At 31.5% G+C, this 17,035-nt stretch overlaps 1 protein-coding gene across 2 annotated transcripts in view; it reads left to right on the top strand.

Moving 5' to 3' along the window:
• The window catches only part of LOC130442673 (A disintegrin and metalloproteinase with thrombospondin motifs 7), a 42,146-nt gene that overhangs the window by 11,402 nt on the left and 13,709 nt on the right, over positions 1-17,035 (top strand). For both annotated transcript variants that reach the window (XM_056776987.1, XM_056776988.1), the window contains exon 3: positions 16,571-16,899. In XM_056776987.1, coding sequence (XP_056632965.1) covers positions 16,571-16,899 — 329 coding nt within the window. The remainder of the gene's footprint in view (positions 1-16,570; positions 16,900-17,035) is intronic.

Here is a 17,035-nt window from a genome sequence, read left to right as displayed (position 1 = left end):
ATAATATATATATATATATATATATATATATATATATATATATATATATATATATATATATATGTGTGTGTGTGTGTGTGTGTGTGTGTGTGTGTGTGTGTGTGTGTGTTATCTGTAAAGAAGTCCTTGCAAGCTACATTATGAGTACTTGAGTAGTTTTTATTGGGAACGTGGCAAGGAAACACTAAAGTGGACTAACTTCAATTCGCTTTCGAATACTTATATATATGGCCTTATATACAGACGTTTATCTCTCTAAGGTCTTCTTCTACTACTTCCCTCCACCGTTTTTTTGGTCTACATATTTTCCTCTTGCCCTCAGGTATCTTAGATGCAACTTTTTTTCTGTATTCGTCCATTCGTTCTAAGTTATCGAGCCATTGTAACCTTGTCTTTATAAACGCGCTGATTGGTGGCTCATTGAAAAGTGTGTATATTTCATGACTGGATCTTCTCTCCCATCCTAACTAACTCTATCTGCTTTCAAGTTTCAAATTACCCTTTGCCAAAATACCTAGGACATATTATAATAACATTTGTAAACACTCTTCAAAGTCAATTCTTCATCACCAGAGACAGATTGTCAAGATTTCTTATGATTGTTTGATACTTTTATAATTCAAACCAAAACTTTATGAGTTTTCCAAAATTCATGTTTCACGACACATACTACAAACTATCTTATTATACCGGTTGTAGTAGCAGACTAGCTGTAATGGGCTCAAGCTCATCGATGCTTCTCCTTGATTACACGTCGTATGAGAATAATATGATTTTATTAGACAGTCGCAATTAGTTGGCATATTTTTTGCGGCTTATGTATGAATTTCATAAGAAAATTTTAACTTTCTTAATAAAAAGTCTTGTAAGCATAAAAAAACTTTCGTTGGGATAAATTTGAAACAATCAAGAATTGGTGTGATCTCGAATTTCGTCTATATTAGTTTGTACAAATTAGAGGAGCTGGGAAAAGGTGATAATAAAATAAATAATAGAATAAACTAACAAGAACAGTTTATGATATTGGTAAATTCAAGGAGCAAATAAATAATTAATGAACAAGATTGGAATGGAACCAAAGAATCCTCAATCGAACTCTATTTTTTAATTTGTGTACAGTAATTAGAAAACTGTTAAAGATTGTGAAACACATTTAAACTGCTTAGTGTCAATCGTGAATTAGTTATAGCCTGTTGTTTCTTAACAACTTTGTGTATTAAAAAACGATTTGAATATTGGTTTACTCGTAAATAAGAATAATTTAAATTCCTCACAAACGTTATATTGTAATAGGACATATTGATAACTCGCCTTCGGTATGTTACACTCCCACAGCGGGTCACGACGAATCATTTACAAAAACATGCTAAGTACATGCTGAGAACATGTCAGTTTTATTATAGGAGGTTCGTCAATTTTCAGGTGCGGAGAAAGCTCAACTATTATAAAGGGATTAATTATGATAAATTACCATATTTTTTAAATTATTTTTAGAATGAAATATTCTCCATCGTGTATTATTTAGAAGGATGAAGCAAAGAACAATCCATGGAGTACTAACAGAATGCAACGTTTCAAGTCACGCTGAATTGGATTCAGCAAAAATCATTTCTAATCAAAATATAATTTCAAAAAATAATACTATAAAAGAAACCAAAAATAAAAGATAAAGGAAGGGATAAAATTTATCAAAGACAATAGAGTTATAAGAATCAAAAGATATAAAATACCGAATAAAAGGTTTGAATCAAACTTTGACCATTCAACTAACATAGCAAAAATTGGAAATGAAGAGAGAATTATTGAAGAGGAAAAAAGACAAACAAATTTATAACACAATAAAAAAAGAATATGTTGAAGTAATATAAACTACCAAAACTGAATTAACGATTAGGTACCAAAAATTAGAGTCGAACTTTTGGATAAAGATTATTTGAAACAAATCCAATACTTTGATACTGTAGGCAAAACAATTGCACTTCTCTCGCTATAATATTTCTTTCTATTCTTAACCTTTATGGGGGCAAGTCTCATGAAGGTATTTCCATACTATTCTGAGCTATTTGTTACCCTCTAAAAGAATGCTCCTGCAATGCAATATATGGCTAAATATATGTCCATCTTGATGTCTTGTCGTTGTAACCATTCTCTCAACTAAGAATATCATTCTGGTTTTCTTCCGGATATTCTAATTCTTGATCCGGTACCGCAAACTGTTAAACATCATCCTGTCCTTCGCTCTTTGAGTGATTCGTAGTTTCTCAGTAGATCCTCGCAGTCCTTGTATACTTTATTTTTCAGATTTATAGGTTTATTATCTCTCGAAGATTGATCCCAATTTTTCTTTTTTTCTTTTGTACTTCGGTAGCTGGATTGTTTCTTCATAATTCTATACGTTTCTAATTTGTTCACTATCATCATCACTAGGTTTAAAGAGTTTCATAATCAATTCCATATTACTTCATACTACACTCAGCTCTTCAAGCATTGCAGTAAATTCGTTTGGATTATAACTTATTAATAGCAGATCGTGATACAGTGATCTTATAGAACATTTTAATAAACTACTGGCTCGAGAAGATTCTAAGATTGGTGCTGGTAGTCTAAAGTACGTATTAAACATGAAAATATTGAAGAATCGACTGTTGACGACTAGAAAAGATAATTTAAGATGAAATCATCCAATATTCAAAATGTTCTGTCCATTAAGTGAGTTTAATGTAGCAATGCGTTGTTCTTCTAAAATTTTTTCTCCAGCAAAACATAACTTTGCTAAATATCTTATAATTTTATACCAATATCCAGTAAAACTGTCATTTTTTTACTCCTCATCCTGGCATATCTGTATATAATTTAACACTAAACTTTATACTACCGTGAAATTTTTAATTACATCTACGAGGATTGTTTCTCTCACTAAAATTTCAGTCATTTTGTACTTAGTTTCTGTTCAACAATCATATAAGTAAGTCATTGCGTAGATTTTTCAGAAACTGGAAAATATTAAGTATCGAGTTGTCAATAAATGATTGGGTTTAAATTTATACGTCTATGGGAATGAAATAGGAGCTAGGAACTGTCTAAGAAGACAGAACTATCGTTATCGCATACATGAACGCCTAGTTTGAGAAAAAAAACGACAATTATTATTTGGAAGGGTTAAACAGCTTGCAGCACTGCTGCAAACAGCGTATAGAATTTAAAAATGACTGATGTAAAATGGAACAAATTATCTATGGTCTGAAACTTTTAAGACAACCATCGTATGTCTCCTTTAGTTGGTATATAAAATTATGTTGCAAATGAACCCGCATAATAAATAAATTTTGTTTCCACCGTCTCGCTGATTATCTCATTTTCTTTTCTACATAAAACGGAACCAAGTAATTTGAATAGCAAAGCAAAAACCAATTACTCTCCGAGGGATTTACATTTGTGATGGGAGTACCAAACAGGTGTTTCGATACGTCGGTACCATAATAACAGGTGCTGAGTTTTGTTCTAATTGAAATTCAAAAAAAAATCTATTAAATAAATAATTACCTTTAATATGATTCAATGTTTGATTCTTTGCATGTATATAGAAAGGGAAGAATAAATCAATGATTGAAATGTAAGATTGTTATATTAAAAAAAAGTATTGATGCACCAAGGATAAAAAACTGTCAATTATAGGCAAGCCTAAAAATTGACCAGGCAAGTAAGCAAACGTTTCTCACCAAGGTGCGTCTTTCAGATACTTTCTATTTCAATAGTACTACAGGGTTAAATCAATCTCGAAAATGAATATATATCGTGTGCAATTATTGATATTAACTCCTCCTGTTGAAGTCAATCAAGAGACAAATTTTCATTTTGGGTACATATTGATGTAGATTAACAACAGTATTTCAAAAATTTCTTTGCATTTATTTCATAGGAAATTGATATATGTATATTTTAAAGACTGCTGAAAATTACCTACCTCCTAACTTATGAGAAAATTTTTGCGGACTTGATCAAGTGAAGTCGAACAGATGAAGGATGAAATTCTGGGATGAATCTGGTGTGGGCATGGAGATAATTAAAAAATACTGTACACACTGTTTACATCGCCGCTACACCCATACTTACAAATACACTGTCTGGCGTGCATTTCAATAACCATGTTATGGATTTTAGAGACTGTATTGGTGGAGTGGCAGTGTAAATAGTGTGTTCAGTATGAATCTCAGCAACGGTTTTAAAAATTTCAACTCAGATGTTTGATGAGATCACACTGAGTTGAATATCTGTACTGATTACTTTTTTTTAATAGATCCTTCATTCGCAATCTGCGATGATCGTTCTTCTGGTACTAAATATCAGAATGATATCCCAAAAAATCTTAACTCTATGAGTGTTACTTTGGGATATTATGCTTAATATATCCTTTCTGCTTTTCTCCTATTTTCGCCAGCAAAAGGAAAGTAATATAACATCTATCAACACTAACGTCAACCAGTGGGAATTGTTCCACTTCCTTATAGCAGTTTAGAGTTCCAGTTAACAAAAGACAATCAACATCTCAAATTAGCGAGGGCGAAGATGAAATCGTGCAAGATCATCAAATGCTTCACTACTTTATTGCCCTACTAGCAGCTCATTTAACTGTGTGGTTTAAGCAGGAATTACAATTCGATTTTTTCATCCATGATTGACCGTGTAGGAAAATTAGATTAGACGAGTTGAAGAGATTGGAAAAATCGATTCGTAAGCATACAACGGCAACAGCATTAAAAGTGATATTTCATTGTAATTTAATGTAATTATGATTATGTGGCTTCATATTCAAGAGCAGTAGTAATGGCATCTACCAAAATAATGGGCTAAGCTAAACAAAGCGCTCTCTGTATGTGGTGGTCACGTAAGCCTTCCCTGGTGCTGATGGAAGAGCAAGTCGGACAATTCGGATACTATCTACTCCATACTCTTGAAGGGTTTCGACACGTTTCTGTCTTCGGTTCTTCAGCTGAGATTGGTACAAGAGTTCTAAATGTCTGTGACTATTTTCTTAGTAGCTCTAACTCATCAGTTTCTTCCAAAGGTATCGTCTGGTCTAAATTTAAAGAGTCTCCTCGCAGTGCGATGATTAAGCTCATAGCTTTTTTCTTATCCGACCAATTAATCATTATAGCACCTGCTTCAAACTGTTACACATAATTAGTCCATGACATATTACCGTAATACGTTAGGGCATTGACTGTCAATGTCATCTGTCTTGAGTTCCATATGCTCGATCTTTTTTTTTTTCTTGGAATATCTTGTGTTCTTGAATTTGTTATCTTTTCGTCTAGCTCCTCAATTTTTTCTCCATCGTTGTCATCTTATCCGATATGACATTTATTTTCGACATCAGCGGCAATGTCAATTTGCAATAATAAAATATCGTCCTTTATGGTTGAAATATTCTCCTCCATATAAGAAGAAATACTGCTCGACATTTCAGAAATCTTGTAGTTCATATTAGCAGAAATATCGTTTTCATAATGTGCAACTTTTCTTTCCTGGCTAAAATCGACGAAATTAAGGTGGAAGCCTCGTCTTCAGATAGAAACGTTTCCTGAATCAAATCCGTAACTTTTCATTACCACTTTGAGTCTTTCTACTAATTCATCACTCTTTTTACTTGACGTTTCCAGATCGCGATTTTCCAATTCCGCTTTTAGTTCCATCACTTTCATGTCAACTAGTCTCACAGCCATTTTCATATTACTATTTATTTGTAATGCCCCCCACCTAACACTAATTTCACATTCTTCTTATTTAAACAGTTTTGAGTCATCAATTTATTATTTATTTCATTTACCTAATTTATTTATGTACTAACTAATCGCTATCACTTACACGCTAACTCTTTACTAACACTCAACGCATTAAACTATCCATTAACTTTCAGCATGACCTGATTTATTCAAATATACCGTTTATTCTACTTGGCATTATCCCGATGTGTTCAATATGACATAAAAGTGTTTACTAATCTCGTCTATCTGCTAGAGATTCGTTTTATATACACTATCATCATATTCTAGTATCTTCGGTTTCCTGGAAGTCTCTAATTTACCGTAAAGAAACAAAAAGACCCTCTTAGAAATTGTCACAAACACATAAACGTGTGCATAGGTCACAAAAAATCAGCTAAACTTGAATAACCGGCACATTTACCAAACTTAAAATTCGATTATAACATATAACATATTAGAACAGGATCGAGGTCTTGATCTAGATCAGTCAGCATTAGTTTTGTGATAGAAATTTGAATATTTATTCATTATACTCATAAATTTCGATTACCCCCTTCTCTTTGTCCTTAGAACTTATTAGAATTCATACAACCTATTAGCATTTGTTAACGAAATGGTTGAAGATAAATTATTGCCTCATTATTTGTCAATCCTCTCTGTAAATACGCTGCCCGGAGTAATTCAATCATATAAAACACAAGAATTATTGACTACTTGAGGCCATACGAATACGAAGTAGGTACTCAATATCTGATCGGGTACTAGGCACAATCTTTATAATGTAAGAAGGACCACCTTGGCGTCTTCTTGGTCTGTGGGCTGATGGCATCCGGTGTTACATTAACAAATATAAACGGCGGTGGTAAGTGGAAACAGAACGACAAATCTTCACAACGAGACAAATTTATCATATATATTATTGTTATTGTGGTTGATTTTAATAAATAAACACAAGGTATTTAATTTTGTAATTCTAAATTACTTTATCCGTAATATATAAATCAACTTCTTTTCTTATTTTATTCTTTTTAAGAGTATATTGAGCAAGTTTACTAAGCGAATATAAATTGCTAACTTCTAAGAACAATCCAAATCGTTTTAAAAGCTGTTCAAGGATCTCTTTAAACTTTAAAATATGAGAAAAAGTTCTCGAAAGTAGGTATATGAAATATTTTATAATTTTATCTTTACAGCCTTCCGTAAAGAATATTGTGCCTCTTTTTGTGTCATTTCAATTGGTTTTCTCTACTCGCCTTTTGATAGCTTAAATTTTCTCGAGTAATTCTATTATACGAGGTATTGCTCAACAAGAGCACAAGTTCTACGTGGGAAAACCGAAAAGACCTTGAGTTACTGGGAGAAAAGTTGACTTGTATGAAACCTTATTGGATCAGATATTCATTTAACCATCACTATCTATGATGAATGGAGAGTTGAATATGAAGATTGTAACATACAATTTTCACACAATTAGTAGCGAAGAGAGGACTTGCATACTCAATAGTCCCTTCGAACAAAGACATATTCATGAGGAAATAAAAGACAATGACCATCCTGATTTCCCATATTTTATTCACATTACATTTACATTAATGAATTTTCTCTCCACAAAACGCATTTATGTTGCTCCTCAATCCCTCTATCTAACTGATTATAAACTTTTTTTTGAAATTGAAACATGGTATTTAAAAACTCTGGAGAGCATTTACAAAACTGTGACCAACCAGTTGAAAGCTGGTGCATATCTTTTCTTATCTTATCTCACTTAAGGAAATTCTCGGATAGTCTCTTCTTCAAAAATTACATGAAACTATAGAGAAAAATTCATCATTCATCAAGATAATAGAAGATGCCATAGATATTTATTTTAATAAGAGACTCGTCAATTCTCGAAATGTGAATGAAAGAAATAAGGCTTCTTCATCGAGCATAATCTCTACTTCACTTGATAACCTCAATAATTACTTTGTGAATGTAGCCAAAAATTTATCAAATTCTTTAACTCCTTCTCCTCCTAATGCTAAAAATATTTTCAAGTCTGCCCAATTGCACATTAAAGCACCTCACCAATTTAATTAACGTTTCAATTTAAGATTGTAGTTTTCCCCATTGCCTTGAGATGGCTATAGTTATACCTCTAGATAAAGGAAAAGATAAAAATCAAGCATCGAATTATCGCCCAATTGCACTCCTTCCCACATTATTTAAGATCATAGAAAGATTGGTCAAAAAGAGGCTTTTATCATTTCTGTTTAAATATAAAATACTACCCATCAATTTCAGTTTTTAGGTAACAAATGCACAAATGATGCTATATTCTCTCTCCTAAATAATGTCTACTCTAGCCTAATCAGCCATCACTCCACTGCAACAAATTTGTCTAATTTTTCTAAGGCTTTCGACTGAGTTAATCATAATATTTCAATCAACAAATTGCAGGGGAATACATCTCGCCTGGTTCAAATCATACCTTACCAATAGAAGTCATCTTGTAAAAGTTGATACAACGATGTCTTCTTGCCAGCCAATAGAATGTAGAGTGTCCCAAGGCTCAGTTCTAGGCCCTATTTCGTTTTTTATGTTTATAAACGACATCGCCTATCTAGTCATCAGTGGTAAAATATGTCTATTAGAAGACGACACTCTTGGAGCAACCCTGATCTCACGACTATTCATACGACCATATCTAATGACCTAATCACCCTTAAAACATGGTGTGATTGCAATCTTCTCTGTCTCAACGTTTCTAGAACCAAAGTCATATAAAAATACATTGCAGCCTTTTTTTTTTTAAATGACACCACCCCTGACGTCGTTGATTCTTACGACTTGTTATGGACTATTCCTTGAAATTGGAGTTACATATTGCCGCCTTATATAGGAAATTGAGTTCCTCCTGTTTTGCGCTGAGATCAGTTTCCAAAGAGCTGATCCACCTCCTAAACAGTTTATTATGCCCTTTTTGAGTCGCATCTCCGATATGCCCTTCCCTTCTGGAATGAATCTTCAAACTACAAAAGAGAGCTGTTAGATATTTACTCGGACTAAACAGCCAAACTCATTGCAGGGACTTCTTTAAACGATTAAAATTTCTGACTCTTCCTTCCTTATTCATCTTTGAACACGGAGTATGACTTTACCTACCTACTCCACGTTCAGAGTTAGTAAGGGCTCAACATTTGAAAATGCAAAAAATGCACAATCACTTGCCAATTGAAATCAAATCGATATCTACTTTTCCCGCAATCCGCAATCATTTGAGGGCATATTTACTGGAAATTGCCTCATACTCTATAAACGACTTCTATTCTAATGATAATATTTAACACTGGACATGTTGCATACTGATCAAATTTTGGATTTATTTACTAATTATCTCCTATTACCCATTGTGGTTTTCTTCAGTATATGTATTGAAATTTTATTTTATTTGTTTCATCTTTATTTAGTAATTTTTATATTTATTTTTTAGTTTTTCAAGCTTCTGTCAACAAATGGTAACAATTTTTTGGCAATAAAGCATTTCTCTCTCATAGTTGCCCAAAGAGACCACATCGCAGAAGCTACTATTTAACACTGCTAAATTTCATTACTTTTCTCACGCATTTCGCATATTTTTATTTAACATAGTTGTTACATTTACGATAGAAATTGCATTGTCGCGATGTCATCGTTATCTACTGCTGATAGGTGTATGATAGTCAAGAAAATACTGTGCTGACAGGATCCATACGTCGCAATTTTAGTTCACAGATTATGATTTTTTCTTTATAATTAGGAGTCGTAAACTGAAAAGCCGACCTCCATTACTTTCTTCAAAGGTGGTATAATCCAAATACGTAACAAAAAAACAGTTTGATAATATTTATTTTGCTAAACAATAATTTATTCACAACTTTTATCTAAAGTTAAATTGTTTTCTCTTATTATGAAATCTTATAGAATTTGTTTGAGTATTGATAATTTATATACACTTTTTCACTTTCAGAATGCTGAGAAGTTGATTTTAATCATGCTAGAATATTCTATTCGTCTACCTTTTTGCCTCACCTTGTATTCAAATGTAATTATAATGCTTAGAAAACAAATCTGTTGATACAAATTTTCCTTGTCACATTAATGAAGTAATTAAAATAACATAGAGTATCTGAAGAATCGTGCTAGAATAAAAGGTTTAAAATATTAATCTACCGTTTCGCCTCACCCTGAATTCAAATATGATTATCATGCTTCGAAAACAAATCTGTTGATACAAATTTTCCTTGTCCTATTAATTAAGTAATTAAAATAATATCGAGTATCTCAAGGTCATCTTCAAATCATTACGATTGCAGGTGTGATATTAAAAAAATCCTACTTACCGGAAATCTACCCACCGATGCATGAATTTGCATTTATTAAAAATTTACATGAGATTTCGGGAACGCAATGAATTAAATTAAGGGATTAACGACTTGTAGGGAAAAGCAGTGCTATGAAATATCATTCATAAATACTTTAGGAGTTTTAATTAAGCATAAATTGGAGAGAGGAGAACAAAACAGAAACTGCAGATAAATAATAGAAATATAAAAGGAATATATGAAAATGGCTTAAGTAGATGGAAGAAGATAGATAAAGTTTAGGATGGAAATGGGATTCAATCTAGGACGTCACTTCTGTATTTACTAACCATTAACTGAATGATAAAAACAATTAAGATAATAACTATAAACTAGGCACAATGATTGGATACATATATCTAGAACCGAGAAAATTGACGGATTAATAGGAGGATGGTAGTAAATCAAAATAGAAATATGACGAATTAATAGCTGAATTATATTTGAAAGTCATTTTTACAAAAGATCTAAGCATAGACATAGAGAAAGCGAACAGGATGAGAAAAGCCAATCAAATATACTAAGTTGACACAAAAATGATGGTATACACCTTGACAACACTACGTAAGTTAATAATTATGAGAGTGGAATCTGAGTAATGAACAAAGAGACATAGAATAGAATAATAGAATCAGAGATGAAACAACCAAGAAAAACCAATAGAAAAAAAAATAGTTAAAAGTTGTTAAAACCTGAAAATAAAAGTGACAGAAGCAAGAAAACAGATAGAAGGAGAGGAAGACTTGACTAGTAGCAGAAGAAAGAGGAAGAAAGGAGAAAATAAACCGAAAAATAAATGAATTGGTAAAGGATCGGAAAGCTCGCATTGTTGATAGCACTATTTTTTATTACAGTAATATAATATATATTATATTATATTATATCATATCATGATATATATTATATTGATCGATTGTGTATGATAAGACTCTTAAAAAGCCATTCCGGCACTGCTTGCTGTATTTTAGAAAAAGTTCAACAGTTTCCTAAGTCATATGGTAGAAGTTCTCAAACTTCGTTCTAATGTTACCGAAGTTTCTTAATGCACGAGATAACATCACAACTTCTGAATAATGATATATCTAATACATATTATATATTCAATAAACTGGTGTTGAACTCGAAAGAGGATAAAGAAAATTTTGAGAATTTTATTTCTTTTATTAAACATAACCAACAGGTGCCAGTCATTAAATGCTCGTGTCTTGTTAAAAAAATATCCCAGATAAACAACTGATGTACAAAATGAAAAAAAAATAAGTGTCATATTTCAATTCATAAATAACAAGATAGAAATCACGAGGTGAAAAGTATATTTATTGAAAAAACATTGAAGAAAAATATTCAACTCATTAGGAGAGGATTATTGAATGTCGTGAGCGCTAACGGCTGAATATACAAATTTTATCTACATTGCGTCGCAAAATTAATCCATTTTACAAAAAATTTTAAACATAACACTTTTGATATTTTTCAAACTGTCATTTCGGCGCGACGGATACGTTTAACTTTAGGTGGTCATATTCCCAGCGCTAGACAAAAAGACAGATATCTGACAATTTCAGAACAAAAATTTAATTAATAAATTGTGAATATAATTAATTTTTACATTTTTTCTCGAAATTAAGCATTCTTTTACATTAATGCTCTGATTTCATTGACTCAATTTCATTTTTTTATTGTGAAATATGAAATCTATTCAATTTTATATAAATTTGGATTTATACATCTTCCAAACATAACTCAAAATATTGGAGGCTATAATAGTGTGAATTGAAGTTTCTATGAAAAAATTCACAAGCATCAATTACACGTTTTGTCGTACTCAAGCCCATAATTTTGGTGGAAGAGTTGCGTTCTCTGATATGTAATTGTCGACTAAATAAACAGCCTATTTCATTATTTGTTATTCCTCAAGTACTATTGTGAACAAATCCTCAATAAAGCATGAATCTGCGATTATAGAACATTCATTAAACTAGATAAGCAAAGAATTATACAATTCAAATTAACGAATGAGCAATGTCCAGGTGTTCAAAGTGAAAAATTTCTTGCTTCTTTTGAATGTATCATTGCTGGGATAAGTGATTAAGAAGCAATTGATACTGCACATGGAGCTGAAATGGTAAAATTATTGAGCAAAACTAATAGTTCAAAAAATTTAGATGCAATTCATCCTTTAAATCTAAGAGATCAGCGTTAAACATTAACATAGTATTAGTTTTTCCACTTCACGGACCAAAAGAAAAACAATCATATTTTAAAAATACCACTAACAATGTGAAAAAATAAGAAGAGGGAGGTATAAAGATAAAGGTAATGTTGAAACACAAAGAATAATAGATGCAAAAACAATATTGGGAAATACGAGTTTAAACATGATACTTGTTAATATAAGAACTAGGTAAAAGAACATCGAGAAAACCATTTGTATGTAAGAACGGCATCGTATCAGGAAATAATCGTATTTGGTGTGATATTTATTTTCATCATACTACACACCAAAATAGCGCCAACAATTAATTGTAGTAATTGTCTTTGTCTGCTTAGAAGTAAATCACTAAACATAATTTTTTCCAAATTCTAGAAAAAGTCATTGTGTGTTGTTATCATCATTTTCAATAAGTATAGAAGATCAACAAATGAATATAATTGGAAAATTCAATCAACTATCTGAGAAATTTCATCGGAGATAAGGCTCGTCATAGTCACTTGATGAGTTGTGTAGGCTAGAACGTTTGACAAATTTTCCCCGAGCAGTCTTTTTATTTTAATTTCTTTTTCATCTCACAGAAAGAAAAACAGATTGTCAGGAAACCAAATGTGAGAGCGATGATCATGGAAACTGATAGAAACTTCCAAACCTTAATATTTGATATACGAAAAGTAATTCAGCAACAAAGTTTTTTGAATGAAATAAATATAAAAAGAGGCTCTAATGCAATAAGGTCGCATATAATGAAATTTGTATCCATGATATTATCTAGAATAAGAGAAATAATATCTGACACCTATTCAGGACATCCACTTTACTGTTCTCGTTCATATCTATATATTTATATAAAGTCAAGCCATTTAGAACTAATTGAATATAAATTTCTAGAATCCAGCCACTCTTATATGGAATGTGAATCCATGCATTCCACTAAAGAAAGGAAAATGAAAAGTTTGAAATAGACAATATAGAAAAAATAGTACACCTTACAAATGCTTTGACCATAAGTTTACAGATGGCTATCAATTCGTGGAAAACCACGAGTTATGACAATTACTTTCCAGCTCTCGTCCCTACCTATAGTGCCCAATTATAATTAAATAACGCAAAAAAAGACTTAATCCGACTTTGTAACAGAGGAAGTTGCTAGTGGTGTAATCATTTTTTTTGTATCAGAATATGTATTATTACATATTTGTTATGAAATATTTTCTCTCTCAAGGATTTTGTAGACTTATATTTTATTCCACTAGAACCAACTTATGATTTAGCATTTTTCTATTTTTATTAAACATATTTCCGTTTCTGTTACTCTCCTAAAAAAATTTGATTTCGTTGTTTAATGACTTTCACCTCCAAGCAGGCGATATAATTTACTTTGAAAACATTCCTGGACGAGCATGAGTACATTTATGTTTTTTAATACACTTTTATTAGTTAGAACCATATATTTCTAGGTGAGTAACTGACTTTTTCATCTAGGTTTTCACCTGATTTGCGCGATATAATTTAATTTAAACTTTGCACACTTGTCTAAGATCTGATTATCCTGATTAGATTCCTCAGAATTCGCCAGATCCATTGGTTACACAACGTAAAGTTAGTTTAAAAATGTCTTATAAAACATCTCACTTTTTTAGAATAGTCTTATAAATTTCCTCATTAGTAATTCAATTCTTATGCAAAGAATTATTTTGTACTTTACTAGTGTAATTATTGCTAGAAGCATGCTTTTTAGTACTTTTAAACTATAATTTGTTATCAAATACAATAATCAAAAGTTTTCTCATAAAATATATGTTAGTATTGGCTATTTTTGATTGAAATTGATTCCACAGAGAACTTTTAGGAAGAAATACATTCACATACATTTTGAGAAACAATCTTAACTATCCATATAAAAAATGTTATTTATGAATTTCAGACCAAAATTATTCCAATCATTTATAGTACTATGTTTTTGTTTGATTATTGCATATTCGAAGCATACTTCCTGATTTATAATTGTATCTTGACCTACCTGATTCCATACCAGCCAAAATGAAAGCTCATTCAGGCCTTTTAGTATGACTCCAACCGTACGATCCAGACCATTACACTTTATCATTCCAATATTGTTGCATTTAGCGCATCGGTAGTCCTCAATAGTTCGATATTCTTGGGCGAACTTGAGCAGTAACAGTTACTTCTTCTTTGGTTATTACTCGTCTCTCAATAGATTATTAGTGCTCTAGTGGAGTATAATAAAGAATGGTGTTAACTTAGCCATACAAAATCATTAGCTCTCAATACTTTGTTGATCGTACATATTGGTACAGTTTTATGCCTGTACTTGTATAATGTAAACATTTGGCAACAACACTTAATCTTTTCATTTAAAATATGGAACGTATTGCTGACAATGTGATTTTTGAGATAATATTATTTATCAAAAGACCAACCTGGAGATTTTTATATGATAAAAAAAACCTAATTAATCCCGTCATTGAAACATTCAACAATTTAATTATATCAATTTTCCATTTCTAGGAACCTATGCATAAATATACATATTTCTTTAAAAGACAGAACAAACAAAGCAGTTCTCGGTAACCAGTAATAAACAATCTACGCAATAGCAAATCGAGGTGCATTTTACCTTTCCACTTGTCAAGAGCAATTGCACACACCTTATTTAATCACTTACTATTGGACGTTCTTTTTAATCAACTACCTAGTTTTGCATTACTAATAACTTGGGCGTAGCTTCTACAGCGATCCGCTTATCTTACATTAACAATATCAACTCCATTTTCCGACTTTAATAATCGTTTTATAATGATACAATTTGTTATAATGAGGCTTCATCATGTCACTGTTATTATTTATTCCATTCATTAGACAAAAAAATACAATTATATACAGAAAACTGTACAACGCTGGTGGTTTCAAAAATGAAGCCGTGTGTTTAATATGATTCAACAACGGTTCCAGAAATTCCAACTTGTATTTCATGCTATGGTGAATGAATATCAGTACTGTATCAATGATTTTTTATTTGAAAATATGGATGATATTGATCTAGGCGAGATATAGTTTTAACATGTTACTCGGCAACGCAAAAATTTTTTAGCTATAAATTGAATGTGAAGTGGCTTCCAAGATCTTGCGATTTGACACCTCCATTTTTATTTTGATTTCTTATGTTATTTCAAATATATAAAGCATCTCATTGTTTCTAATGAAACGTTCACGCAAGTAATCAAGTTGATCATTATATTTTTTTAGAGAAAGGTTATAGTCTGAGAATTGCCACGTATAAACCTTTCTGCCTGTAAGATGTATGTCATTTAATTGTTAATTTGTCCGTCAATAATTTTCCCCCATTTTCTCACAGCTGCAAATTTTATCTTAGTTAACCCTTAGTCTGTAAGAATTCGATCTAAACAGCGATATCATTTGGTTGGTAGTCTTTCTCTAAACTCCTTAACTTTCCTCGCCTGTGACTCATTCTTTATTCGTGTTAGGAAGCTGTACCATTTGAGTTTTGTGGTTTCAATACTTTCTAGTAATGGATTAACAGATAGTGTTGTTTTCTATCTTCCTTCCAAGTTTTGTCCATTTTTTTCAGTTCCAGGATTATGTACGTTATTTTCGTTGCATGTAATTTGCTTTGAGCTCTCTCTGTTAATATCCAGCTTATGCAGCCAAAAGTCAGAGTAGGTGTATTCATAGATACTATTCTCTTCCCTAAAAAGTATTGTTGATATTGTAGAATACACTAGCTGTACGCTGAATTTCAGTATTAATTTCTATTTCTTTATTTTCTGGGAAATCCATTTTTACCTCTCAATATTTGGAGTTGCTATCTTGCTCTAGTGTGTTGCCATAGAAACTAATTTTAACAACTTCTTTTCGTACCAAACAGCACAACGTTAGAAGCAAAATGATATTCTAAGAAACGTACTATTTTGTTATTCTCTTGCTTGCTTGACATTACTTTATATTCATCACAAAATATAAATTAGTTATTTAACTTAATTATCAACTTTAGTTATCTATAAACTACACAATCGAGAAGTAGTCCCATATGTCTCAAATATTCCTTCCATTAATTCCTTGTCGAGAATTATCAATTAGTTCTTAACAAATTTTTCAGAGATGTATGCTGCTGTTATATCCACTTACCATCAGTTTATCTCTTAAGAATAATCAGTTGTTTGTTCCAGGTCTTTACACAACTTCTCTTTCGCATGTCCATGAAACAATTCCACAACGAGTTACCATCAAAGGAGAACATCTCAGTCAAGATGTCACAACATATGTTAATGATCCTTCGGAGTATGTTCATTTCAACTTGACCATAGATAATGATGTATACTTTTTGGCCCTTCAACCTTCGAGAAATTTCTTTACGAAATCCATGATAATAGAAAAAAGGGGTAAACATAAACATGAAAGAGTAGATGCTAGGCCTCAAATCAAAAACTGTCATTATCATGGAGTCATTCATGGGCAACAAAATTCTAAAGTAGCAATATCTGCCTGTAATGGACTAGTAAGTATTTTTAATTAGTACGTCCCAAAATATTCTGGATAAAAACTATATCACTCCAAGTTTATGTTGATATTTCCCAGATGAAGTTGTGAATTTTGTCATAGTAGACTGTGAAATTCTCAGAATTTATTATAGG

The sequence above is a fragment of the Diorhabda sublineata genome, chromosome 4 (assembly GCF_026230105.1).
Source record: "Diorhabda sublineata isolate icDioSubl1.1 chromosome 4, icDioSubl1.1, whole genome shotgun sequence".
In the NCBI taxonomy this organism is placed as follows: Eukaryota; Metazoa; Arthropoda; class Insecta; order Coleoptera; family Chrysomelidae; genus Diorhabda; species Diorhabda sublineata.
The sequence above is the reverse complement of the archived record's forward strand: the minus strand, read 5'-3'. Positions and strand labels throughout refer to the sequence as shown.